Below are 27,356 nucleotides of genomic sequence, written 5' to 3'. Positions count from 1 at the left end.
CAGGGAGTCACGGTATGAACCCCCTCACCCCCCTCACCCCCCTCCACCTGTCCTGTCAGAAGGGTTACCAGGGAGTCACGGTATGAACCCCCTCACCCCCTCACCCCCCTCCACCTGTCCTGTCAGAAGGGTTACCAGGGCGTCACGGTATGAACCCCCTCACCCCCCTCCACCTGTCCTGTCAGAAGGGTTACCAGGGAGTCACGGTATGAACCCCCTCACCCCCTCACCCCCCTCCACCTGCCCTGTCAGAAGGGTTACCAGGGAGTCACGGTATGAACCCCCTCACCCCCCTCCACCTGCCCTGTCAGAAGGGTTACCAGGGCGTCACGGTATGAAGATCCATTCCACGTGTTGACCACGTTGATTGCTCTATTCGTTTTAAGCCTTTCATTAATGAGGTGGACATGTCGATATTACCTTCAGAGCTGATCTAATATGGCTCTTGTAGATTGGCCTATTCTCGCTATACAAGCGGCCCGAAATGAGCGATGGTTGGCTGCTCTCGGCCTTAGAGATAGGAAAAAAAACGAAATTATGTTTCTCCTAGTTAAAAGACAACACGGATTCATAAAAGAATAAATATATCAAGTGCAAGACAATACTCTGAATAATAAATAAGTCCTAAAAGAAATACAGGAATCCATAAAAAAGCACAGCCAAAAAAAAACATTTTAAAAACTGAACATAGAGTTCATGTCGTCAGTTCAGCCCATGAGGTGGCAAACGTTGCTCGGGAAAGGGAAGTCTGGACTCTGGAGCTCTCTGCTGGAACTGTTGTCTCCACGCGACCCCGTTCCGGATTGAAAATGGAGCTCAAAACCACATATATAATATAAAAAAACAAAAAAACTATAATAACCACGCAGTATAGGTATATCTGTCCAGACAGAGAAACCCACAGAGAACAGAACAGGGGCGCGAGGCTTGTTGTGTGTGTTTTGCTGTACGGTATGTGGGCCATTGTCATTGTCACGGTTTGTTTTGGTTGAATCCGTATTTTTTTTCTTCTTGATTCCCTGAAGCTGCTGCTGTTGCACTACAAGGCCAACACGGACGCCCAGGATAACAGCGGCAACACCCCTCTGCACCTGGCCTGCATGTACGGACACCAGGACGTAAGTTACCTCAACACCCCTCTGCACCTGGCCTGTACGTACGGACACCAGGACGTAAGTTACCTCAACACCCCTCTGTATGCACCTGGCCTGCATGTACGGACACCAGGACGTAAGTTACCTCAACACCCCCCTGCATGCACCTGGCCTGCATGTACGGACACCAGGACGTAAGTTACCTCAACACCCCTCTGCACCTGGCCTGCATGTACGGACACCAGGACGTAAGTTACCTCAACACCCCTCTGCACCTGGCCTGCATGTACGGACACCAGGACGTAAGTTACCACAACACCCCCTGCATGCACCTGGCCTGTATGTACGGACACCAGGACGTAAGTTACCTCAACACCCCTCTGCACCTGGCCTGCATGTACGGACACCAGGACGTAAGTTACCACAACACCCCCCTGCATGCACCTGGCCTGTATGTACGGACACCAGGACGTAAGTTACCTCAACACCCCTCTGCACCTGGCCTGCATGTACGGACACCAGGACGTAAGTTACCTCAACACCCCCCTGCATGCACCTGGCCTGCATGTACGGACACCAGGACGTAAGTTACCTCAACACCCCTCTGCACCTGGCCTGCATGTACGGACACCAGGACGTAAGTTACCTCAACACCCCCCTGCATGCACCTGGCCTGCATGTACGGACACCAGGACGTAAGTTACCTCAACACCCCTCTGCACCTGGCCTGCATGTACGGACACCAGGACGTAAGTTACCACAACACCCCCCTGCATGCACCTGGCCTGCATGTACGGACACCAGGACGTAAGTTACCTCAACACCCCTCTGCACCTGGCCTGCATGTACGGACACCAGGACGTAAGTTACCTCAACACCCCCCTGCATGCACCTGGCCTGCATGTACGGACACCAGGACGTAAGTTACCTCAACACCCCTCTGCACCTGGCCTGCATGTACGGACACCAGGACGTAAGTTACCACAACACCCCCCTGCATGCACCTGGCCTGCATGTACGGACACCAGGACGTAAGTTACCTCAACACCCCTCTGCACCTGGCCTGCATGTACGGACACCAGGACGTAAGTTACCACAACACCCCCCTGCATGCACCTGGCCTGCATGTACGGAGTTTCCTGTAATATACACCTCCGTATTCCATGCTTTTTTGGCACAGCGATCACACACCTGACTCCTGAGACGGCATTGCTACAGGTCTGGGTGCATTAGGAATGTCTGGCCATGAGGGGCTGTATATTATCCACAGAGCCTTTTCTTCAGATATACCGCTGTACTTGGGCGCTATTTTAATAACCCATTCTGAACGGGCACCCATTTTGGTGTCGGCATCATGTTATGCTTTAGCTATTTAAAAATAGCAGATCTACAAGCTCATATCGCGCCACCGAGTGGCGCGATACGAGCTTGTAGGTCTGCTATTTTTGAAAAATCGAAGAACGACTGACATTTTTTAGAATCTGATCTCAGGTCAGAATGGGTTCGTCAGACCAGTGTGTGTCCAGTGGAAACCTCGTATGAATCTGATCTCAGGTCAGAATGGGTTAAAATATGGAGATAGGAGGTTTCTGACCGACGGCAACTGCGATTATAATGATTACAAGATGGAACCCAAGCCAGCCGGGGGGAAAAAAACATGTTCTCTAGGTGTAATGGCAATCCTTCACTTCAAACGTTGTTGCACATTACTTCACAGGTGGTGGAAGTGATCGTACGCAGCAGTGCACACAGAAACATGACAGTCGTAGAGCTCAGTTTGACTGTATTTATTGACACAGTTGTACAGATGAGATGAACATACCAGTGATAATAATATATAGCGATTATCCTGTTATTTTGTCTGCTTCTGGCTACTGGCTGGTGAGAGCGGTGTGCGCCTCCCACCATACCCTGTGTCTAACCTGAATCACTGCACCTGAGTGCCCTTTAAATACACACCCAGTGCTGTCAAATCTAAAGCCCGCCACCAAGTGTTCAAAAATAGTATGCCAACCTAACAAATAATAAGTCACCATCCTAATGGCTCCTACACTAGGTGACGGGTGTGTGTTGCGTTGTTGTCTCAGTGTGTGAAGGCGTTGGTGTACTCTGTGTTGTGTCTCAGTGTGTGAAGGCGTCGTTGTGTTTCAGTGTGTGTGTTGCGCTGGTGTGTTTCAGTGTGTGAAGGCGTTGGTGTATTCTGTGGTGTGTTTCAGTGTGTGTGTTGCGCTGGTGTGTTTCAGTGTGTGAAGGCGTTGGTGTACTCTGTGTTGTGTTTCAGTGTGTGAAGGCGTTGGTGTACTCTGTGTTGTGTTTCAGTGTGTGAAGGCGTTGGTGTACTCTGTGTTGTGTTTCAGTGTGTGAAGGCGTTGGTGTACTCTGTGGTGTGTCTCAGTGTGTGAAGGCGTTGGTGTACTCTGTGTTGTGTTTCAGTGTGTGAAGGCGTTGGTGTACTCTGTGGTGTGTTTCAGTGTGTGAAGGCGTTGGTGTACTCTGTGGTGTGTTTCAGTGTGTGAAGGCGTTGGTGTACTCTGTGTTGTGTCTCAGTGTGTGAAGGCGTTGGTGTACTCTGTGGTGTGTTTCAGTGTGTGAAGGCGTTGGTGTACTCTGTGGTGTGTCTCAGTGTGTGAAGGCGTTGGTGTACTCTGTGTTGTGTTTCAGTGTGTGAAGGCGTTGGTGTACTACGACCTGCACACCTGCCGCCTCAACGTGCAGAACGACAAGGGTGACGCGGCGCTGCACATCGCGGCGCGGTGGGGCTACGAGGGCATCATCACCGTGCTGCTGGAGAACGGAGCCTCCACCTCCATCCACAACAAGCACAAGGACACCCCGCTGCAGTGTGCCCTCAACTCCAAGGTACAGACACACCCTACAGACACCGTACAGACACCCTACAGACACCCTACAGACACCGTACAGACACCCTACAGACACCCTACAGACACCGTACAGACACCCTACAGACACCCTACAGACACCGTACAGACACCCTACAGACACCCTACAGACACCGTACAGACACCCTACAGACACCCTACAGACACCGTACAGACACCCTACAGACACCCTACAGACACCGTACAGACACCCTACAGACACCCCGCTGCAGTGTGCCCTCAACTCCAAGGTACGGACACCTGAATCCTGAAATGTAACAGTTTTGGACACATGCGGTTTCTGCCCGACAGAGAGATGTGGTCGATGGCGTGCACAGATAGACATTAGGGGGTGCTAGAGCACCACCTGCCCTTGCCCTCTCGACAGCAATGTGCCCTTGTGAAGAAAAAAAAAAGCTTCTAATACTGTATATTATTTATGCCCCAAAATCTATAAATCTCACACTATTAAGGCAAACGGCCGGTTCCACGCGCTGCTCAAGGTGCCCTTTTTTTCACCTGAGCACCTGCCCCTCTAAATGTCTGTGCACGCTACTGGATGTGGTCAATGAAGCCACTCGACAGTTCACACAAGTTCACAGATAAATAACTGACGTAAACGGGAGCGTAAACTATATCCCGGTGTATAAGGACGGTAAACATGAATGATTCCACTGACTGCACTGCAGTGTTTGTTGTTGTCCGTAGAACAGTGGTTCCCAAACTTTTTTGTGTCAAATCAACATTTATTAGGCCACGGACCCCCCATTTGAAAACATTATACCAGTGACCCCCCCGATAAGGGAGGATTTTTACGGCTCTAGCAGTGATTCCAAAACATATTAATTTCATGGACCCCACCAGTTTCACACGCATTATGCTATGCGGATCCCCGCTTTAATGGCATTTCTATCTCTGGTACCACAATTTATATTGTAAAACCACTGTAGATTTTGGGTCCATTTGGTTCCTAACTATCTCTAATTGAGCTATAGGTACCCCCTGGAACTCCCTCAAGTACCCCTAGGGGTTCCCGCCGGACCCCACTTTGGGGGAACCCATGCCGTAGAAAGTGTCCATCCATCCATCCATCCATCCATCTTCAACCGCTTATCCGTAGTCGGGTCGCGGGGGTAGAAAGTGTCAATGTTCTCAGATCCATTCCTCTCTTCCTTTGTAGATCGTGATGTTGTTGGAGGCGACACAGGACGGCTCTCAGCGGAGGAGAGGCAGCGTCGACGTGAGTATTCACCGTTCACTCAAAACAAAAGACTAGATTTGCAAATTTAGCCGTTCTTTTCTCCCTTCGGCGTTTTGTGACGGTTTCGTCGTGTGGTCTTGTCTCTCTAATGTGTGGGACTGGCACAGTCAAACTCCTCCCCCCAGGCGTCTGACTGTGTCTTTAAACTCCTCCCCCCCCTCCCCCTAGTCTTCAAACTCCTCTCCCCAGTATTCAAACTCCTCCTCCCCCCAGTCTTCAAACTCCTCCCCCCAGTCGTCTTCAAACCCCTCCCCCTAGTCTTCAAACTCCTCCCCCGGTATTCAAACTCCTCCCCCCAGTCTTCAAACTCCTCCCCCCAGTCGTCTTCAAACCCCTCCCCCTAGTCTTCAAACTCCTCCCCCGGTATTCAAACTCCTCCCCCCAGTCTTCAAACCCCTCCCCCCCAGGCGTCTGACTGTCTTTGAACTCCTCCCTCCAGTCCTCAAACCCCTCCCCCCAGGCGTCTGACTGTGTCTTTAAACTCCTCCCCCCCCTCCCCCTAGTCTTCAAACTCCTCTCCCCAGTATTCAAACTCCTCCTCCCCCCAGTCTTCAAACTCCTCCCCCCAGTCGTCTTCAAACCCCTCCCCCTAGTCTTCAAACTCCTCCCCCGGTATTCAAACTCCTCCCCCCAGTCTTCAAACTCCTCCCCCCAGTCGTCTTCAAACCCCTCCCCCTAGTCTTCAAACTCCTCCCCCGGTATTCAAACTCCTCCCCCCAGTCTTCAAACCCCTCCCCCCCAGGCGTCTGACTGTCTTTGAACTCCTCCCTCCAGTCCTCAAACCCCTCCCCCCAGGCGTCTGACTGTGTATTTAAACCCCTCCCCCCAGGCGTCTGACTTTGTCTTCGAACCCCTCCCCCCAGTCTTCAAACCCCTCCCCCCAGTCTTCAAACCCCTCCCCCCAGTCTTCAAACCCCTCCCCCCAGGCGTCTGACTGCATAGATATATATATATATAAAGTCTAGATGGCTTAAGGCAGAGTTTCTGACGTCTTTCACCCGGCGGCCATCTTACTACAGTACAGTATGTTCAATGGCAGCTCAAACAAAAACAAACATAAACTCGCTCAAATCTTGACGGATTTGGTTTATTATAGTCGTTGTCAACGTGGCTATGATTCAGGACGCTTATCTGCTTCATTTAGTTTTTTTATATGAACGTCGTATAAATGCATATAAGTATGCGGACGTCTCTGACGTTTATAACAAACCAAACCGTTTGAAAAACGGTTGAAAATTGAGCAAGTTATGGTTATTTAAAAAGTACACGCCCCATAGACACAATGTTATGGTTATTTATAAAGTACACGCCCCATAGACACAATGTTATGGTTATTTATAAAGTACATGCCCCATAGACACAATGTTATGGTTATTTAAAAAGTACACGCCCCATAGACACAATGTTATGGTTATTTATAAAGTACATGCCCCATAGACACAATGTTATGGTTATTTAAAAAGTACACGCCCCATAGACACAATGTTATGGTTATTTAAAAAGTACACGCCCCATAGACACAATGTTATGGTTATTTATAAAGTACATGCCCCATAGACACAATGTTATGGTTATTTATAAAGTACATGCCCCATAGACACAATGTTATGGTTATTTAAAAAGTACATGCCCCATAGACACAATGTTATGGTTATTTATAAAGTACATGCCCCATAGACACAATGTTATGGTTATTTAAAAGTACATACCCCATAGACACAATGTTATGGTTATTTAAAAAGTACACGCCCCATAGACACAATGTTATGCTGCCCCGAGGTAAGATGGCCGCCACGTAGCAACGTCTCTCTCCATTGGCCAGAGCGCGGGTCTAGCGCCATCTAGCGTTCTCCATATATATATATATCTATGTCTGACTGTGTCTTTAAACCCCTCCCCCCAGTCCTCAAACCCCTCCCCCCAGGCGTCTGACTGCAGCAGCCGCCGCTCGTCCGTCTCCAGCACCTCCTCCCTGAACGCCGAGGCCAAGCCGGAGGGCGACCGGGTCCGCCACAGAGAGGTACAGTCCAGTTCTGTTGGTCTGAGACCATCTAGAGGTACCACAGAGAGGTACAGTCCAGTTCTGTTGGTCTGAGACCATCTAGAGGTACCACAGAGAGGTACCGTCCAGTTCTGTTGGTCGGTTCCTCGCTGACATCTAGAGGTACCACAGAGAGGTACCGTCCAGTTCTGTTGGTCGGTTCCTCGCTGACATCTAGAGGTACCACAGAGAGGTACAGTCCAGTTCTGTTGGTCTGTTCCTTGCTGACATCTAGAGGTACCTTTCAAAACCTTTCAGGCCATAGGTTTGAGATTGAGGAAGAAACACACGGAACTCCACTGTAAACACCACGGCACGCCTGCAGTGCGGAGCAGTGTTGTTTTTGACATGCAACATTTGATTATAGTTTTAGTCCTATAGTCTCTTGAATAGTTTTAATTTTAGTTTTAGTCACATTTTAGTCACCTGGAATGTTTTAGTGTTGGTCTAACTTTAGTCGACTGAATCTAAATCAAATCTAATCAAATCAAATCAAATCAAACTATATTTATAGAGCACATTTACAAAGACCAGGAGGCCAACCAAAGTGCTGTACAGGACACAAGTAGCATAGTAAAACAAAATCAAAGCAACACAAACAGTACACAGGTTAATTAGGTCAAACATTGAAAGCCAGGGAGAAGAAATGGGTAGAAATTGAGTAAAGACTTAATCTACAGTTTCTACAACACGCCAAAATGTATTTTGGCGGGCCTTGATGTCGTCGTAATGACTGATTATTTTCACTTGCTGAAAATAGCCGATCTACAAACCTTGTAGATCAGCTATTTTGAGTATTTTCCAACATGCAACTAATTGTAAAATGACTTATACTGGATCTCCACTAGTCCCTTCCTAACATTTTAGTCTAGTTTTTATCTGTTGACGAAAATGTCAGTACATTTACTCTTAGTTTTAATTTAGTTTCCATTTAGTTTTCATCAGTGAAAAAAGGTAGTCGACGAACATTTTTCGTCTTAGTTTTACATGGTGTCTTTCTCTGTGTTAAATCAACACTGTGGAGTACCACAAACATGGTGTCTTTCTCTGTGTTAATTCAACACTGTGGAGAACCACAAACATGGTGTCTTTCTCTGTGTTAATTCAACACTGTGGAGAACCACAAACATGGTGTCTTTCTCTGTGTTAATTCAACACTGTGGAGAACCACAAACATGGTGTCTTTCTCTGTGTTAATTCAACACTGTGGAGAACCACAAACATGGTGTCTTTCTCTGTGTTAATTCAACACTGTGGAGAACCACAAACATGGTGTCTTTCTCTGTGTTAATTCAACACTGTGGAGAACCACAAACATGGTGTCTTTCTCTGTGTTAAATCAACACTGTGGAGAACCACAAACATGGTGTCTTTCTCTGTGTTAATTCAACACTGTGGAGTACCACAAACATGGTGTCTTTCTCTGTGTTAATTCAACACTGTGGAGAACCACAAACATGGTGTCTTTCTCTGTGTTAAATCAACACTGTGGAGAACCACAAACATGGTGTCTTTCTCTGTGTTAATTCAACACTGTGGAGAACCACAAACATGGTGTCTTTCTCTGTGTTAATTCAACACTGTGGAGAACCACAAACATGGTGTCTTTCTCTGTGTTAATTCAACACTGTGGAGAACCACAAACATGGTGTCTTTCTCTGTGTTAATTCAACACTGTGGAGAACCACAAACATGGTGTCTTTCTCTGTGTTAAATCAACACTGTGGAGTACCACAAACATGGTGTCTTTCTCTGTGTTAAATCAACACTGTGGAGAACCACAAACATGGTGTCTTTCTCTGTGTTAATTCAACACTGTGGAGAACCACAAACATGGTGTCTTTCTCTGTGTTAAATCAACACTGTGGAGAACCACAAACATGGTGTCTTTCTCTGTGTTAATTCAACACTGTGGAGTACCACAAACATGGTGTCTTTCTCTGTGTTAATTCAACACTGTGGAGTACCACAAACATGGTGTCTTTCTCTGTGTTAATTCAACACTGTGGAGAACCACAAACATGGTGTCTTTCTCTGTGTTAATTCAACACTGTGGAGAACCACAAACATGGTGTCTTTCTCTGTGTTAAATCAACACTGTGGAGAACCACAAACATGGTGTCTTTCTCTGTGTTAAATCAACACTGTGGAGTACCACAAACATGGTGTCTTTCTCTGTGTTAAATCAACACTGTGGAGTACCACAAACATGGTGTCTTTCTCTGTGTTAAATCAACACTGTGGAGAACCACAAACATGGTGTCTTTCTCTGTGTTAATTCAACACTGTGGAGAACCACAAACATGGTGTCTTTCTCTGTGTTAATTCAACACTGTGGAGTACCACAAACATGGTGTCTTTCTCTGTGTTAATTCAACACTGTGGCGTACCACAAACATGGTGTCTTTCTCTGTGTTAATTCAACACTGTGGAGAACCACAAACATGGTGTCTTTCTCTGTGTTAATTCAACACTGTGGAGTACCACAAACATGGTGTCTTTCTCTGTGTTAATTCAACACTGTGGAGAACCACAAACATGGTGTCTTTCTCTGTGTTAATTCAACACTGTGGAGTACCACAAACATGGTGTCTTTCTCTGTGTTAATTCAACACTGTGGAGAACCACAAACATGGTGTCTTTCTCTGTGTTAATTCAACACTGTGGAGAACCACAAACATGGTGTCTTTCTCTGTGTTAAATCAACACTGTGGAGAACCACAAACATGGTGTCTTTCTCTGTGTTAAATCAACACTGTGGAGTACCACAAACATGGTGTCTTTCTCTGTGTTAAATCAACACTGTGGAGTACCACAAACATGGTGTCTTTCTCTGTGTTAAATCAACACTGTGGAGAACCACAAACATGGTGTCTTTCTCTGTGTTAATTCAACACTGTGGAGAACCACAAACATGGTGTCTTTCTCTGTGTTAATTCAACACTGTGGAGTACCACAAACATGGTGTCTTTCTCTGTGTTAATTCAACACTGTGGCGTACCACAAACATGGTGTCTTTCTCTGTGTTAATTCAACACTGTGGAGAACCACAAACATGGTGTCTTTCTCTGTGTTAAATCAACACTGTGGAGAACCACAAACATGGTGTCTTTCTCTGTGTTAAATCAACACTGTGGAGAACCACAAACATGGTGTCTTTCTCTGTGTTAATTCAACACTGTGGAGAACCACAAACATGGTGTCTTTCTCTGTGTTAAATCAACACTGTGGAGAACCACAAACATGGTGTCTTTCTCTGTGTTAATTCAACACTGTGGAGAACCACAAACATGGTGTCTTTCTCTGTGTTAATTCAACACTGTGGAGAACCACAAACATGGTGTCTTTCTCTGTGTTAATTCAACACTGTGGAGAACCACAAACATGGTGTCTTTCTCTGTGTTAAATCAACACTGTGGAGAACCACAAACATGGTGTCTTTCTCTGTGTTAAATCAACACTGTGGAGAACCACAAACATGGTGTCTTTCTCTGTGTTAATTCAACACTGTGGAGAACCACAAACATGGTGTCTTTCTCTGTGTTAAATCAACACTGTGGAGAACCACAAACATGGTGTCTTTCTCTGTGTTAAATCAACACTGTGGAGAACCACAAACATGGTGTCTTTCTCTGTGTTAATTCAACACTGTGGAGAACCACAAACATGGTGTCTTTCTCTGTGTTAATTCAACACTGTGGAGAACCACAAACATGGTGTCTTTCTCTGTGTTAAATCAACACTGTGGAGAACCACAAACATGGTGTCTTTCTCTGTGTTAATTCAACACTGTGGAGAACCACAAACATGGTGTCTTTCTCTGTGTTAATTCAACACTGTGGAGAACCACAAACATGGTGTCTTTCTCTGTGTTAATTCAACACTGTGGAGTACCACAAACATGGTGTCTTTCTCTGTGTTAAATCAACACTGTGGAGAACCACAAACATGGTGTCTTTCTCTGTGTTAAATCAACACTGTGGAGAACCACAAACATGGTGTCTTTCTCTGTGTTAATTCAACACTGTGGAGAACCACAAACATGGTGTCTTTCTCTGTGTTAATTCAACACTGTGGAGAACCACAAACATGGTGTCTTTCTCTGTGTTAATTCAACACTGTGGAGAACCACAAACATGGTGTCTTTCTCTGTGTTAAATCAACACTGTGGAGAACCACAAACATGGTGTCTTTCTCTGTGTTAATTCAACACTGTGGAGAACCACAAACATGGTGTCTTTCTCTGTGTTAATTCAACACTGTGGAGAACCACAAACATGGTGTCTTTCTCTGTGTTAATTCAACACTGTGGAGTACCACAAACATGGTGTCTTTCTCTGTGTTAATTCAACACTGTGGAGTACCACAAACATGGTGTCTTTCTCTGTGTTAATTCAACACTGTGGAGAACCACAAACATGGTGTCTTTCTCTGTGTTAAATCAACACTGTGGAGAACCACAAACATGGTGTCTTTCTCTGTGTTAATTCAACACTGTGGAGAACCACAAACATGGTGTCTTTCTCTGTGTTAATTCAACACTGTGGAGAACCACAAACATGGTGTCTTTCTCTGTGTTAAATCAACACTGTGGAGAACCACAAACATGGTGTCTTTCTGTGTTAAATCAACACTGTGGAGAACCACAAACATGGTGTCTTTCTCTGTGTTAATTCAACACTGTGGAGAACCACAAACATGGTGTCTTTCTCTGTGTTAAATCAACACTGTGGAGAACCACAAACATGGTGTCTTTCTCTGTGTTAAATCAACACTGTGGAGAACCACAAACATGGTGTCTTTCTCTGTGTTAATTCAACACTGTGGAGAACCACAAACATGGTGTCTTTCTCTGTGTTAATTCAACGCTGTGGAGAACCACAAACATGGTGTCTTTCTCTGTGTTAAATCAACACTGTGGAGAACCACAAACATGGTGTCTTTCTCTGTGTTAAATCAACACTGTGGAGAACCACAAACATGGTGTCTTTCTCTGTGTTAAATCAACACTGTGGAGAACCACAAACATGGTGTCTTTCTCTGTGTTAATTCAACACTGTGGAGAACCACAAACATGGTGTCTTTCTCTGTGTTAATTCAACACTGTGGAGTACCACAAACATGGTGTCTTTCTCTGTGTTAATTCAACACTGTGGAGAACCACAAACATGGTGTCTTTCTCTGTGTTAATTCAACGCTGTGGAGAACCACAAACATGGTGTCTTTCTCTGTGTTAATTCAACGCTGTGGAGAACCACAAACATGGTGTCTTTCTCTGTGTTAATTCAACACTGTGGAGAACCACAAACATGGTGTCTTTCTCTGTGTTAATTCAACACTGTGGAGAACCACAAACATGGTGTCTTTCTCTGTGTTAATTCAACACTGTGGAGAACCACAAACATGGTGTCTTTCTCTGTGTTAATTCAACACTGTGGAGAACCACAAACATGGTGTCTTTCTCTGTGCCGACTGACAGGTGGAGAAGCTACTCCGTGCTGTCGCTGATGGCGATGTGGAGATGGTGAGAGTTTGTTTCCTACTGTAGCACCTTCCTGACGCACACGCACGCACACATGCACACGCACATGCACACGCACACGCACACACACACATACACACTAACCTCACCGAGTCACATGTGTCCAAACTACAAACATACCTACAAAATAACAACAGTTCTCATTAAAGAATCCTTACTTATGTTCTTTTTATTTAGCTGCCGATTAATTTACATCCCTGATTTAAGCATGTGTCTTTGCATTAAAATAAATTGACCCAATTACTCTGCTTGCGTGCCTGTCTCTCTGTCTCTCTCTCTCTCTCTCTCTCTCTCTCTCTCTCTCTCTCTCTCTCTCTCTCTCTCTCTCTCTCTCTCTCCATGCGTGTCTGTGTCTCTCTCTCTCCTCTCCAGGTGCGCTACCTGTTGGAGTGGCTGGACGAGGAACCCGAGGAGGACCTGGACGGAGCGGAGCTGACGTCCCACATCCAGCTGTGCCATCCTCTGTGCCAGTGCAGCCACTGTGCTCCGACCCAGAAGGTCCGCATCATAGTTTACTGTATACCGTACACATCCTCTGTGCCAGTGCAGCCACTGTGCTCCGACCCAGAAGGTCCGTAACATAGTTTACTGTATACCTTACACATCCTCTGTGCCAGTGCAGCCACTGTGCTCCCACCCAGAAGGTCCATAGCATAGTTTACTGTATACACATACTCTGAAGCAGTGGTTCCCAAAGTGGGGTCCGGGGACCCCCAGGGGTCCTTGAGGGAGTTCCAGGGGGTCCCCAGCTAAATGATCATTTGGAACCAAATGGACCATTATGGGTCTGTAACTCAGAGAACGTACAAATGGAACCAAATGGACCCTTATGGGTCTGTAACTCAGAGAACGTACAAATGGAACCAAATGGACTAATTAATGCATGTCAAACTGAGGGTCCTTGAAATTAAACAGGTTGAGAATCACTGCTAGAGCCGTAAAGATCTTCTCTTATTGGGGCCCCTGGCATATCTTTTCAAATGGGGGGTCCGTGGGCTATTTAGTGTCAATTTGGGGGTCCTTGCCATGAAAAAGTTTGGGAACCACTGAAGGTTCTTAACCCATTTAGGCCGGACGTCGAAATTTGGAAAACGTGTCTTCTAAATTCTGACAGTTTTCTGAAATACCTCATGTTTCTGTATCAGTGGTGCTCAATATTTCATGTCAAGAGCCCCCAAAAATGATGTGTAATTGGCCACACCGACCCCCATCTGAAAATATGTTATACCAGGAACCCCCTCGGAAGCAAAGATTCGAGTTAAAAGCGAAAGAATATATATTCAAAGATTAAAAAAAAAATAGCAGATCTACAAGCTCGGAGCGCTGCACTCTGTCTGGGCGTGAACAGTAAGGTTCTGGGTGTGAACAGTGTGTGTGTGTGTGTGTGTCGTCCAATCAGCTGGCCAGCCTGCAGGCCAGCGGTCTGGGCGTGAACAGCAGCAGCGCCGACGGCTTCTCGCCGCTCCACGTGGCGGCGCTGCACGGCCACACGTCATTGGTCGGCCTGCTGACGCGCCACGGCGCCAACGTCAACGCCCGCAACGGGCAGAGCGCCACGCCTCTGCACCTGGCCAGCCAGAGCTGCCACGTACAGGTGAGCGGTGCCCCCTCTACACTGCCCGAGCTGCCACGTACAGGTGAGCGGCGCCCCTCTACACTGCCCGAGCTGCCACGTACAGGTGAGCGGTGCCCCCTCTACACTGCCCGAGCTGCCACGTACAGGTGAGCGGTGCCCCCTCTACACTGCCCGAGCTGCCACGTACAGGTGAGCGGTGCCCCCTCTACACTGCCCGAGCTGCCACGTACAGGTGAGCGGTGCCCCTCATCACTGCCCGAGCTGCCACGTACAGGTGAGCGCTGCCCCTCTACACTGCCCGAGCTGCCACGTACAGGTGAGCGGTGCCCCTCTACACTGCCAGAGCTGCCACGTACAGGTGAGCGGCGCCCCCTCTACACTGCCCGAGCTGCCACGTACAGGTGAGCGGTGCCCCTCTACACTGCCCGAGCTGCCACGTACAGGTGAGCGGCGCCCCCTCTACACTGCCAGAGCTGCCACGTACAGGTGAGCGGTGCCCCCTCTACACTGCCAGAGCTGCCACGTACAGGTGAGCGGTGCCCCTCTACACTGCCCGAGCTGCCACGTACAGGTGAGCGGCGCCCCCTCTACACTGCCAGAGCTGCCACGTACAGGTGAGCGGCGCCCCCTCTACACTGCCCGAGCTGCCACGTACAGGTGAGCGGTGCCCCTCTACACTGCCCGAGCTGCCACGTACAGGTGAGCGGTGCCCCTCTACACTGCCCGAGCTGCCACGTACAGGTGAGCGGTGCCCCTCTACACTGCCCGAGCTGCCACGTACAGGTGAGCGGTGCCCCTGTACACTGTCAGCGATGCGAGCGAACGATGAAATACATTTTAATGCATGTTTTTCTATTTTGTTTTATAATTTTTATCCCACGATTTTGTAACCCATTTTTCACCCCTGTGTCAATCATCTAATGTGATCCTGGGCTCTACACACCCTCCACCAAACCTGGGGAGAGCAACGGACTTGAACTCATGCTTCCTTCATGCCTGAGTGTCCAAGTTGCTCCTTTACACCTGACAGGGGGGGAGTTTCCCAGGTTGGACGTAGCGCGTGGAAGGAACACGTTATTCCAACCAGTTCCTTTCCCCTCCATCAGGCACCCCGGCTTTAGAGACCAGGATTACTGCATGTGGTGCGTTTGTTTTCAGGTGGTGCGCTCGCTGCTGGTGTGCAACGTGTCATGACCTCATGGGGTGCGTTTGGTTTCAGGTGGTGCGCTCGCTGCTGGAGTTCAACGTGTCATGACCTCATGGGGTGCGTTTGGTTTCAGGTGGTGCGCTCGCTGCTGGAGTGCAACGTGTCATTGGGGTGCGTTTGGTTTCAGATGGGTGCGTTTGGTTTCAGATGGGTGCGTTTGGTTTCAGATGGGTGCGTTTGGTTTCAGATGGGTGCGTTTGTTTTCAGGTGGTGCGCTCGCTGCTGGAGTTCAACGTGTCATGACCTCATGGGGTGCGTTTGGTTTCAGGTGGTGCGCTCGCTGCTGGAGTGCAACGTGTCATTGGCGTGCGTTTGGTTTCAGATGGGTGCGTTTGGTTTTATATCGGTGCGTTTGGTTTCAGATGGGTGCGTTTGGTTTCAGATGGGTGCGTTTGGTTTTATATCGGTGCGTTTGGTTTCAGATGGGTGCGTTTGGTTTCAGATGGGTGCGTTTGTTTTCAGGTGGTGCGCTCGCTGCTGAAGTGCCAACGTGTCATGACCTCATGGGGTGCGTTTGGTTTCAGGTGGTGCGCTCTCTGCTGGAGTGCAACGTGTCATGACCTCATGGGGTGCGTTTGGTTTCAGGTGGTGCGTTCGCTGCTGGAGTGCAACGTGTCATTGGGGTGCGTTTGGTTTCAGATGGGTGCGTTTGGTTTCAGATGGGTGCGTTTGTTTTCAGGTGGTGCGCTCGCTGCTGGAGTGCAACGCCAAGCAGAACAAAAAGGACCACTATGGGAACACCCCTCTGATCCACGCCTGTCTCAAAGGACACCTGGACATCGCTTCCACTCTCATCCAGGTACACACACACACGCACGCACGCACACACAGACACACACTCACACACACAGTCGCACGCACGCACACACATGCACGTGCACGCGCACACACACATACACACACACAGATCTGTGGCAGATCTACAAGCCCCCAATCTGTCACTTTGTGATGCATTGTGTGCTTGTAGATCAAATGGCCGAAATGTTTATAGCGATGGGGTTGAGGTGTGTGTGTGTGTGTGTGTGTGTGTGTGTGTGTGTGTGTGTGTGTTGTATCGTATCGTATCGCGACATATTCCTTGATTTTGTGGATGTAACTTTGCTGCACCTGAACTATCTATGTCCTTGTATGCAATTTCCTCTGTGTGGACATAAAATAAATTGTTAAAGTGTGTGTGTGTGTGTGTGTGTGTGTGTGTGTGTGTGTGTGTGTGTGTATGCGTGTGCGTGTGTGTGCGTGCGTGTGCGTGTCTCCCCGCAGAGCAATGCCCTGGTGAACGTGGCCAACCACCAGGGTAACACGGCGCTCCACGAGGCGGTGCGGGGGGGCCACCTGGCCCTGGTGGAGGAGCTGCTGAGCGGGGGGGCCTCGGCCCACCTCCGCAACAAGAGGCAGAGGACCCCGCTGGACTGTGCCCACGAGATGGGTGGGAAGGTAGCTACACTGCTCCTTTTAATGCCCACGAGATGGGTGGGAAGGTAGCTACACTGCTCCTTTTAATGCCCACGAGATGGGTGGCAAGGTAGCTACACTGCTCCTTTTAATGCCCACGAGATGGGTGGCAAGGTAGCTACACTGCTCCTTTTAATGCCCACGAGATGGGTGGGAAGGTAGCTACACTGCTCCTTTTAATGCCCACGAGATGGGTGGCAAGGTAGCTACACTGCTCCTTTTAATGCCCACGAGATGGGTGGCAAGGTAGCTACACTGCTCCTTTTAATACCCACCAGATGGGTGGGAAGGTAGCTACACTGCTCCTTTTAATGCCCACCAGATGGGTGGCAAGGTAGCTACACTGCTCATTTTAATGCCCACCAGATGGGTGGCAAGGTAGCTACACTGCTCCTTTTAATACCCACCAAATGGGTGGCAAGGTAGCTACACTGCTCCTTTTAATACCCACCAAATGGGTGGCAAGGTAGCTACACTGCTCCTTTTAATACCCACCAAATGGGTGGCAAGGTAGCTACACTGCTCCTTTTAATGCCCACCAAATGGGTGGCAAGGTAGCTACACTGCTCCTTTTAATACCCACCAAATGGGTGGCAAGGTAGCTACACTGCTCCATTTAATACCCACCAGATGGGTGGCAAGGTAGCTACACTGCTCCATTTAATACCCACCAGATGGGTGGCAAGGTAGCTACACTGCTCCTTTTAATACCCACCAGATGGGTGGCAAGGTAGCTACACTGCTCCTTTTAATACCCACCAGATGGGTGGCAAGGTAGCTACACTGCTCCTTTTAATGCCCACGAGATGGGTGGCAAGGTAGCTACACTGCTCCTTTTAATGCCCACGAGATGGGTGGCAAGGTAGCTACACTGCTCCATTTAATGCCCACCAGATGGGTGGCAAGGTAGCTACACTGCTCCTTTTAATACCCACTAGATGGGTGGGAAGGTAGCTACACTGCTCCTTTTAATGCCCACCAGATGGGTGGCAAGGTAGCTACACTGCTCCTTTTAATGCCCACCAGATGGGTGGCAAGGTAGCTACACTGCTCCTTTTAATACCCACCAGATGGGTGGCAAGGTAGCTACACTGCTCCTTTTAATGCCCACCAGATGGGTGGCAAGGTAGCTACACTGCTCCTTTTAATGCCCACCAGATGGGTGGCAAGGTAGCTACACTGCTCCTTTTAATGCCCACCAGATGGGTGGCAAGGTAGCTACACTGCTCCTTTTAATACCCACCGGATGGGTGGCAAGGTAGCTACACTGCTCCATTTAATACCCACCAGATGGGTGGCAAGGTAGCTACACTGCTCCTTTTAATGCCCACTAGATGGGTGGGAAGGTAGCTACACTGCTCCTTTTAATACCCACCAGATGGGTGGCAAGGTAGCTACACTGCTCCTTTTAATGCCCACCAGATGGGTGGCAAGGTAGCTACACTGCTCCTTTTAATACCCACCAGATGGGTGGCAAGGTAGCTACACTGCTCCTTTTAATGCCCACCAGATGGGTGGCAAGGTAGCTACACTGCTCCTTTTAATGCCCACTAGATGGGTGGGAAGGTAGCTACACTGCTCCTTTTAATGCCCACGAGATGGGTGGGAAGGTAGCTACACTGCTCCTTTTAATGCCCACGAGATGGGTGGCAAGGTAGCTACACTGCTCCTTTTAATGCCCACCAGATGGGTGGCAAGGTAGCTACACTGCTCCTTTTAATGCCCACGAGATGGGTGGCAAGGTAGCTACACTGCTCCTTTTAATGCCCACCAGATGGGTGGCAAGGTAGCTACACTGCTCCTTTTAATGCCCACCAGATGGGTGGCAAGGTAGCTACACTGCTCCTTTTAATGCCCACCAGATGGGTGGCAAGGTAGCTACACTGCTCCTTTTAATGCCCACCAGATGGGTGGCAAGGTAGCTACACTGCTCCTTTTAATGCCCACCAGATGGGTGGCAAGGTAGCTACACTGCTCCTTTTAATACCCACCAGATGGGTGGCAAGGTAGCTACACTGCTCCTTTTAATACCCACCAGATGGGTGGCAAGGTAGCTACACTAGAAAGTCTAACTTCAGTCAAAATGTACTGTCCATAAAAGGTTGTCAATACTGGAATGAGCTCCCTCTCACACTAGGGGAAGATCCCCACTTTCACAGCTTTTAAAGGACAATTGAAACAGTGGCTAAAAAAACAACCAGTCTTGTGATTACGTATGACTTATGAATTACGTATCCACAATAGAGTTGGCCCTATAGCAATAGTTTTAATCTTTTCTTATTTTCTCCTTTTACTGTGTTTTGAAATGCATTATGTGTTTGTATACAGTATATGCATTAGTGTTCAATGTCCTAAAGGGACGACGGATGGAAAATAGCATCTCTGCTAAATCCGCTGTATTTACGCTACATTTTTAATGTACTGTTCATTAATATCTCTGTCCCGTCTATAGAGAGCACCGAAGTCCTGACGTAACTCGCTCATCCCTTCGATTCCCCTGGTTCTAAAGTCCTGACGTAACTCGCTCATCCCTTCCATTCCCCTGGTTCTAAAGTCCTGACGTAACTCGCTCATCCCTTCGATTCCCCTGGTTCTAAAGTCCTGACGTAACTCGCTCATCCCTTCCATTCCCCTGGTTCTAAAGTCCTGACGTAACTCGCTCATCCCTTCCATTCCCCTGGTTCTAAAGTCCTGACGTAACTCGCTCATCCCTTCCATTCCCCTGGTTCTAAAGTCCTGACGTAACTCGCTCATCCCTTCGATTCCCCTGGTTCTAAAGTCCTGACGTAACTCGCTCATCCCTTCCATTCCCCTGGTTCTAAAGTCCTGACGTAACTCGCTCATCCCTTCCATTCCCCTGGTTCTAAAGTCCTGACGTAACTCGCTCATCCCGACGATTCCCCTGGTTCTAAAGTCCTGACGTAACTCGCTCATCCCTTCGATTCCCCGGGTTCTAAAGTCCTGACGTAACTCGCTCATCCCTTCCATTCCCCTGGTTCTAAAGTCCTGACGTAACTCGCTCATCCCTTCGATTCCCCTGGTTCTAAAGTCCTGACGTAACTCGCTCATCCCTTCGATTCCCCTGGTTCTAAAGTCCTGACGTAACTCGCTCATCCCTTCCATTCCCCTGGTTCTAAAGTCCTGACGTAACTCGCTCATCCCTTCCATTCCCCTGGTTCTAAAGTCCTGACGTAACTCGCTCATCCCTTCGATTCCCCTGGTTCTAAAGTCCTGACGTAACTCGCTCATCCCTTCGATTCCCCTGGTTCTAAAGTCCTGACGTAACTCGCTCATCCCTTCGATTCCCCTGGTTCGCGGAAGTAATTTCTCTATGGAGAATAACATGGGGTGATCTTAATATCGTCTACTATAAGCGTTGTGGTCCAAAAATAAACATGCTGTCTCGGCGTTATTGTCAGGGAGGTGTCTCTGTATCGTTTGCAACAGTCAGTCACTCATATATGATACAGTCTGATTCTAGCGAAAATCTAACTAATTCAGCAGCAGTAACATTAGCGTTTTCTCTCAGTCAGTTGATTCTTCATATCCATATGAGTGAAGCGGCCGGGGTGACATGTTTATTTTTCAAACACAGTTGTTATATGAGGCGATCTCAAATCGCCTCAATGGGGATTTCAATGCAACTAAAAAAATACATGAACCTGGGGACTGACGCCCTCTACTGAAAGTGACGTCAGACTTCGGTGCTCTATAAACAAATAAAGTAAACTCCTGGACGACCTTACAGGCGTACTGTATGCAAAGGCTAAATGTATGTCATTTTATGTGGACCTAGCACTCCATAGTAGTGTATAGTCATAGTTTCATTGTACAGATATTCTACTGTTAGACGGATGTTAGGTTCTTAGCTTGCTCTTACAGTAGCTTGCTTATGATCCTTGATGACCATGTCTATGTATTACCATGTGGTGTTCTTGCTTACTGTAAATCGCTTTGGATTAAGAGCGTCTACGACTATATGCACACATTTATTGAACTACTGTGTGATATCTGTGTGTGTGTGTGTGTGTGTGTGTGTGTGTGCTCACAGTGCGACACGTTGTGAGCTTGTAGATCTGCTATTTTCAGCATGCAAAGTGTAAAATGACTTGTCTTTTACTTATACTGGATCTCTTGTCCACTTTAGTCCCTTCCTGAAGGAAAATAAAAGCCTGGGTACCGAGGCTACATCAAAATAAAAGCCTGGGTACCGAGGCTACATCAAAATAAAAGCCTGGGTACCGAGGCTACAATTTACAATTTACAATGTAGGCATTTAGCAGACGCTCTTAATCCAGAGCGACTTACATTTAAGCAAGAACAAAAAAGCATGGGAATACATCACATAAAAAGCATTTATCATGAAACATGCGTAAGCTAAGAAAGTAACAGTGGAATATCTATATAATGAAACTATACATACACTATACATATAAACTATACATATTTACTACTATGCTATACATATGTACTATGGCGTGCTATGACTATATACAATACAATTATAGTGCTGTCTACATAACATGCTATAAGTCTGTGTCAAATGCTATCTAAGCCAACAGAAATGCTATCTAAGGGGGTAGGATAAGTACTATGGGCCATGATGGAGTCTGAAAAGGTGGGTTTTCAGGCTACTAAGAATGATACTAATGATATTTCATTGTCTGCCCGTCCGTCCAGAACACAGAGATCCTCAGAGCTTTACAGACCGCCTCTGGACTGTCCCCCGACGCTGAACCAATCAAACTGCTCTCTGTGCCCAAAGGTGCTCTGGGTAAGGAAGATGCAACTTTCACAAGACATGGTGTAACTCCACACTTCAATATCTGTGCTCAACGGTGCCACCCCATGGTCACACAATATAACCTATTAAAACTGAGAACGCATCTGTCATTTTAGATTGTAACCATTTTTAACCATCAGTTATACTTTAGATATACCTGCTGAAAAATAGCAGGTATAGACTATAGAGGGTATGCACATGCATAAAGTGAGTGACTTTATGTTGATTAATGTCGTTTAATGCAGTCAGATAGGACTTTTCCGTTTGGATGTATTGGCTGTCGAGGCCCATACAAGCACATAGCATGTCACTTTGTGTGTTTTTAACCCATTCTGACCTGAGATCAGATTCATTGAAGGTTTCCACTGGACACACACTGGTCTGATTAACCCATTCTGACGTGAGATCAGATTCTAAAAATGTCAGTCGTTCTTCGATTTTTTCAAAAATAGCAGACCTACAAGCTCGTATCGCGCCACTCGGTGGCGCGATATGAGCTTGTAGATCTGCTATTTTTCAATAGCTAAAGCATAACATGACAAAATGGGTGCCCGTTCAGAATGGGTTAAATTTAAACAAACATTTTTTTTTAATCTAAATCTTTGTTTCTGGGGGTTGGTGGCCAGAATACTAAAAATAGATTATATTTTTAACATGAAAAAGTTTGAGCACCACTGATGAAGCAACACGGGAACCCCTTTTGGTGTTTTAAGCATCATGTTGTACTTTAGCTATTGGAAAATAGCAGATCTACAAGCTCTTGTCCTCAGGTCTAAATGGGTTAACGACTGTTTTGTTGTCCTGTGTCATGTTGTGTCGTCCACCTCTCAGCCCATTCAATCGTCCAGCATCTCAAGTCCCAGGACAACGAAGGGAGAAGACACAAACTGGCCCAGTCCATCACCCGGTAGGTTCTGTAGACACAAACTGGCCCAGTCCATCACCCGGTAGGTTCTGTAGACACAAACTGGCCCAGTCCATCACCCGGTAGGTACTGCAGACACAAACTGGCCCAGTCCATCACCCGGTAGGTACCGAAGACACAAACTGGCCCAGTCCATCACCCGGTAGGTTCTGTAGACACAAACTAGCCCAGTCAGTCAGTGTTGTTTTTGTCGACTAAAACTAAGACGAAAAATGTTCGTCGACTACCTTTTTTCACTGACGAAAACTAAATGAAAACTAAGCTATGATGACTAAAACTAAGACTAAATGTATTGACAATTTCGTCAACAGCTAAAAACTAGACTAAAATGCTAGGAAGGGACTAGTGGACAAGAGATCCAGTTTAAGTCATTTTACACTTGGTTTCATGCTGAAAATAGCAGATCTACAAGCACACAAGCTTGTAGCTTGTAGATCGTCATTAAGACGACAGTTTAGTTTCGGACAGTGCCAGTAAACCCTTTTGAGGCAGTTTAATTTAATTTTGATTTGATTAAGTGAACATTTTGTTATTGAAAACATTTATTTTGCTTGTAATTTAATACATTACAGTTAAACTTATTTACTGATTCCTTTAGTGGTTTATATTCTAAACTGACCCACCACCATTGTGTCTGTATCTGTGTGTGGTTAATTATGGTATGTTTGTAGAAATGACAGAAACGTTTATAAATTTTTTGCTTGTAATGTCTCAGGTTTCAGCAGATGAGGAAAGGTTCCTCCAGTCCTCCCACCAGGCGCTCGCCAAACCTTGGACAGGTAACTTCAGCACTCATCTTCTGGTTGTTTTTACCCACATTTGTGACCAGATTTGACTGAGGGCCTGCCATCGCGCAAATTCCAGCTTTTCACCAGAGGAGAAAAACCTTTTTTATCAAAATGAGTGAATAGTAGTAGGTCTGCTTTTTTGGAAAAATCGTGAAAATGTAGTGCAAATCTCTGAATATATATATATATTCTTTCAGAGCGAACGTTTTTTAACTCAAATCTTTGCTTCTGGAGGGGGTCCCTGGAACAACATATTTTCTGATGGGGTCGGCGGCCAATTACATATAATTTTGGGGGTCCTTGACATGAAAATGTTTGAGAACGGCTGATATAGAAACATGGGGTTTTCAGAAAACAATCTGAAGCAGGAATGATGATGAAAAACAGGACGCTGCTTTTCCCTCTGCTGTTCTCAGATTATTCAATTAGTTTTAGGATTTTCCTGAATTAACCAATTTAGTTTAGTCATAATGTTAGCCATGATTATGAAATGTTTAGTCTAGTTTCATTTGGACTAAATATTGTAAGATTTTAGTCAACAAACTGCAGTTGATTTAGCTTTAGCTTATCATGTGTGTGTACTACAAGTATACACACACACACGTAGTCGACGGCCATTTTTCATCCTAGTTTTAGTCGACAACATTGACACTGGAGTCACGATGCAGATCTTTCACTCGTCTCTGATGTTGTTTGTCTTCTAGGCGAGAGCAGACCGGAAGAGGCTGAGACGAGGGGAGACGGTGGAGAGCAGTGGTCCGTTCAGCCGCTCCCAGAGCCCCGACACCAGGCCCGCGGACCCCCGAGAGAAGACCCTAAGCCGCTGTCACACCGTGGACACACAGAGCCCCGACACCAAGCCTGCGGACCCCCAGACCCCCGACACCAAGCCCGCGGACCACCGAGAGAAGACCCTGAGCCGCTGTCACACCGTGGACCCCCAGCAGCCTCCGTTCAGCCACCCCCAGAGCCCCGACACGACGCACGCTCTCACTCGAGGCTCAAACGGCGACTTATCGCCGACAGACGGCGACGTGCCGGAGCGGCCGGCTGCCGTGCAGACGTCCACGGAAGGCTGTCGAGACGACGAGGCGGCGGCGGAGAGCGAGCCCTCCGTTTCGCGACTGGACCACGACTCCTGCACGGCCTGTCCTGGCGACGCCGAGTGCGAGCGGCCTGCGTCGCGAAGGACCCGGAGCGAGGACTCGCCGCCCGCCGCGGAGGCCGGTCCAGCGCCTACGTTGAACAGCGGCTCCGGTCCTAGTGAACCTTGCGTCAACAACACACACATCCAGGTAGGAGTCAGGCTGGCGTCCGGAGAGCAGGACCAGTCCTCCCAGACGCACCAGGACCAGTCCTCCTCCCAGACGCACCAGCCTGAGCCTGAGTCGTCTCTGAGCCACGACGACCGGCGCACGCAGACATGTCCCCAGTCGGAAATACAGGAAGACTCTGGTCTCCTCCCGCACCCGCTCTGCAGGTCATTTCAAGGCCTCTCTCCTGACGACGCCGGCGGAGATGACGCGAAGGTCACTCACCCGTCTGCAGAGTGACCAAACGGAACAGTGGTGGACCCGTTCTCCATCTCTGCTAGAGGCAGAGCTCTACGGCTTTGTTTTGGTCCATTTCCTCAATCCATTTCTCCACAAATTCTTTGTCTTGTTTTCTTTTTAAGCACTTTTTTCCCCTCTAGCTTTCATTTAAAAAAGGGATGCAAACCATGAGAGAATCACAGATTTTATTGTGTTACTGTAACCCACTATACACAAAATGCATTTCATTAGAGGAATACTTTTTATTTTTGTACTTGAATACTGGCCATAGTTTTGATTTAATTAGATAATAGGATTTAGGTTGTTGTTGCCAATTGCCATTTTTATGTCGTATACTGTACTACTACCACTTATTTTTATTTTGTCTTATTTATGACCATTTATTACCATTCTTGATAACAATACATGAAGAGTTATTTTCCAAATTCAATGTTTCACTATATGCAAATTCAAATGATAGATTTTACCGACTCAAAAGCAAATGTTTTAGTTTATTTTGTCGCCATTCGTTCATATAGGCCAAATGTATACTTCGTCTTATGACACTTTTCAAGTGTTGCTTGACAGAAAAGTCATATTTTCAACTGAAAGCTTTTCAGTTGTAAAAGTATAATTTGGCTTCAGCCCCACCCCCACCCCCAATTACTCAACCCACGAAGCATTGGGTTCATGGAGATTATTTTGTTTTCGTCGCATTCCTGAGCCAATAATTCAATATCTGAGGACCCAGCTGTGGTAGGACACCAAGATAAATAATACAAACTCCAAAACAACTCTTAGTATCCACCGATGAGCCTAATGATGTTTTAAATATGTTTTAGCTCTTAACCCATTTAGACCCGAGCACAATTCTACCAATGCTTTCTAAATCAGTTTTCAGAAAAACCCTATGTTTCTGTATCAGTGAACCACTGATGCAGACTATTTCATGTCGAGGACCACAAAGATTATATTTAATTCATTGGCCACCGACCCTCATCTGAAAATGTATTGTTTTCAGGGAAAGCAAAGACTTTAGTTAGAAACTTTCTCTGTGAAAAGCATTATATTCAAAGATTTGTGCCACATTGTCAAAAATAACATATCTACAAGCTCGTAGCCTCGCGCTATGAGCTTGTAGATCTGCTACTTTTCAATAGCTAAAGTTTAAATCACCAAAACATGGGTTCACGCCCAGAATAGGTTAAGATGGGTCTCATATTGACGTCGGTTAGTCAAAATATTAGATTATTGGTTCAGGAACGTGACAAAAACGAAATAATCTCTGTGAATTCAAAGGGGGGAAAGTATTCCTTGAAGAGTACAATATGGCACCTTGTATGGCTCTAATTTGAAATGCATGTTATCTGGAGATAATTAACCCTCCATTTCCTTAAGGTTGAGTTACTTTTTCAGTAGAGGCCCTTAACTCAGATAACACAAATAATTGCTCCACCTGCAAACTACTTACTGTAGCTAGTTATATGAAAATATAATAGAATAGCTAATGTAGTGTATATCGTCAACAAGTATTTAACAGAAGATGGTGTTGCGCGCGTTTTTATAGGATTGGATTAATTATAGAATGTTTGCATCTGTGGATGAATCTCAGTCACTATACTGTAGTTTAGTGGATGAATCTCACTGTACTGTACTGTACTGTACTGTACTGTACTGTACTGTACTGTACTGTACTGTACTGTACAGTTCAATGGTTCCCAAACCAGGAGTCGAGTCCCAAAATGATTTTGGGGTGTCCCATGCAGATGATTAGCTTAATGTGCTACGTTGTTAACAGTAAACAAATCAGTGTATGTAATGTATACACTATAGCCTACAGGGTATATCTGCACATTTCTAAAGTAACCATTTAAGACCCTTTTTCCTAATACCTCTAAAATAAAATAAATAATAAAAAAACACCACTATGTGAAAAGTAATCAACAAACTATAAGCAAACATTGTGAAGATCGCTGTGAGCTTGGAGAACGGCTATTTTCACAATGTCTTATCTGTGGAACAGAGTCAAACTAAATGTAATGTAATGCTGAATGTAAGTAGAACAATTCCAAGTGCTTGTCGGGGGGGGGGGGGGGGGGGGGGTTGCCCAGTTCAAATATGTTTTTTTTTTGTGGTGGGGGGGGGGGGGGGGGCGTCGCGGCTTGACAAGTTTGGGAACCCTTGCTGTAGTTCACATTCAAGTGTAGTAGTCTACACTAGTCTACACTGTATACTTCCATTTGGTTCTAACCCACTGAGGCCACTAGGGGGCAGTG

The 27,356-nt window shown here is 46.8% G+C and overlaps 1 protein-coding gene across 1 annotated transcript in view; it reads left to right on the top strand.

The window, feature by feature from the left end:
* Positions 1-27,116, top strand: part of ankrd27 (ankyrin repeat domain 27 (VPS9 domain)) — a 64,152-nt gene extending 37,036 nt beyond the window's left edge. The window contains exons 17-29 of the mRNA XM_083762358.1: positions 1,026-1,118; positions 3,756-3,953; positions 5,154-5,213; positions 7,138-7,254; positions 12,755-12,799; positions 13,190-13,315; positions 14,217-14,411; positions 16,280-16,399; positions 16,861-17,034; positions 21,733-21,826; positions 22,667-22,742; positions 23,476-23,539; positions 24,253-27,116. Of these exons, the coding sequence (XP_083618484.1) occupies positions 1,026-1,118; positions 3,756-3,953; positions 5,154-5,213; positions 7,138-7,254; positions 12,755-12,799; positions 13,190-13,315; positions 14,217-14,411; positions 16,280-16,399; positions 16,861-17,034; positions 21,733-21,826; positions 22,667-22,742; positions 23,476-23,539; positions 24,253-25,101 (2,211 nt within the window). The 3' untranslated portion in view covers positions 25,102-27,116. The remainder of the gene's footprint in view (positions 1-1,025; positions 1,119-3,755; positions 3,954-5,153; positions 5,214-7,137; positions 7,255-12,754; positions 12,800-13,189; positions 13,316-14,216; positions 14,412-16,279; positions 16,400-16,860; positions 17,035-21,732; positions 21,827-22,666; positions 22,743-23,475; positions 23,540-24,252) is intronic.
* Positions 27,117-27,356: the final 240 nt, after the last annotated feature.

This window comes from Protomyctophum parallelum (genome assembly GCF_964188405.1).
Source record: "Protomyctophum parallelum genome assembly, chromosome: 4".
NCBI lineage: Eukaryota > Metazoa > Chordata > Actinopteri > Myctophiformes > Myctophidae > Protomyctophum > Protomyctophum parallelum.
The sequence above is the reverse complement of the archived record's forward strand: the minus strand, read 5'-3'. Positions and strand labels throughout refer to the sequence as shown.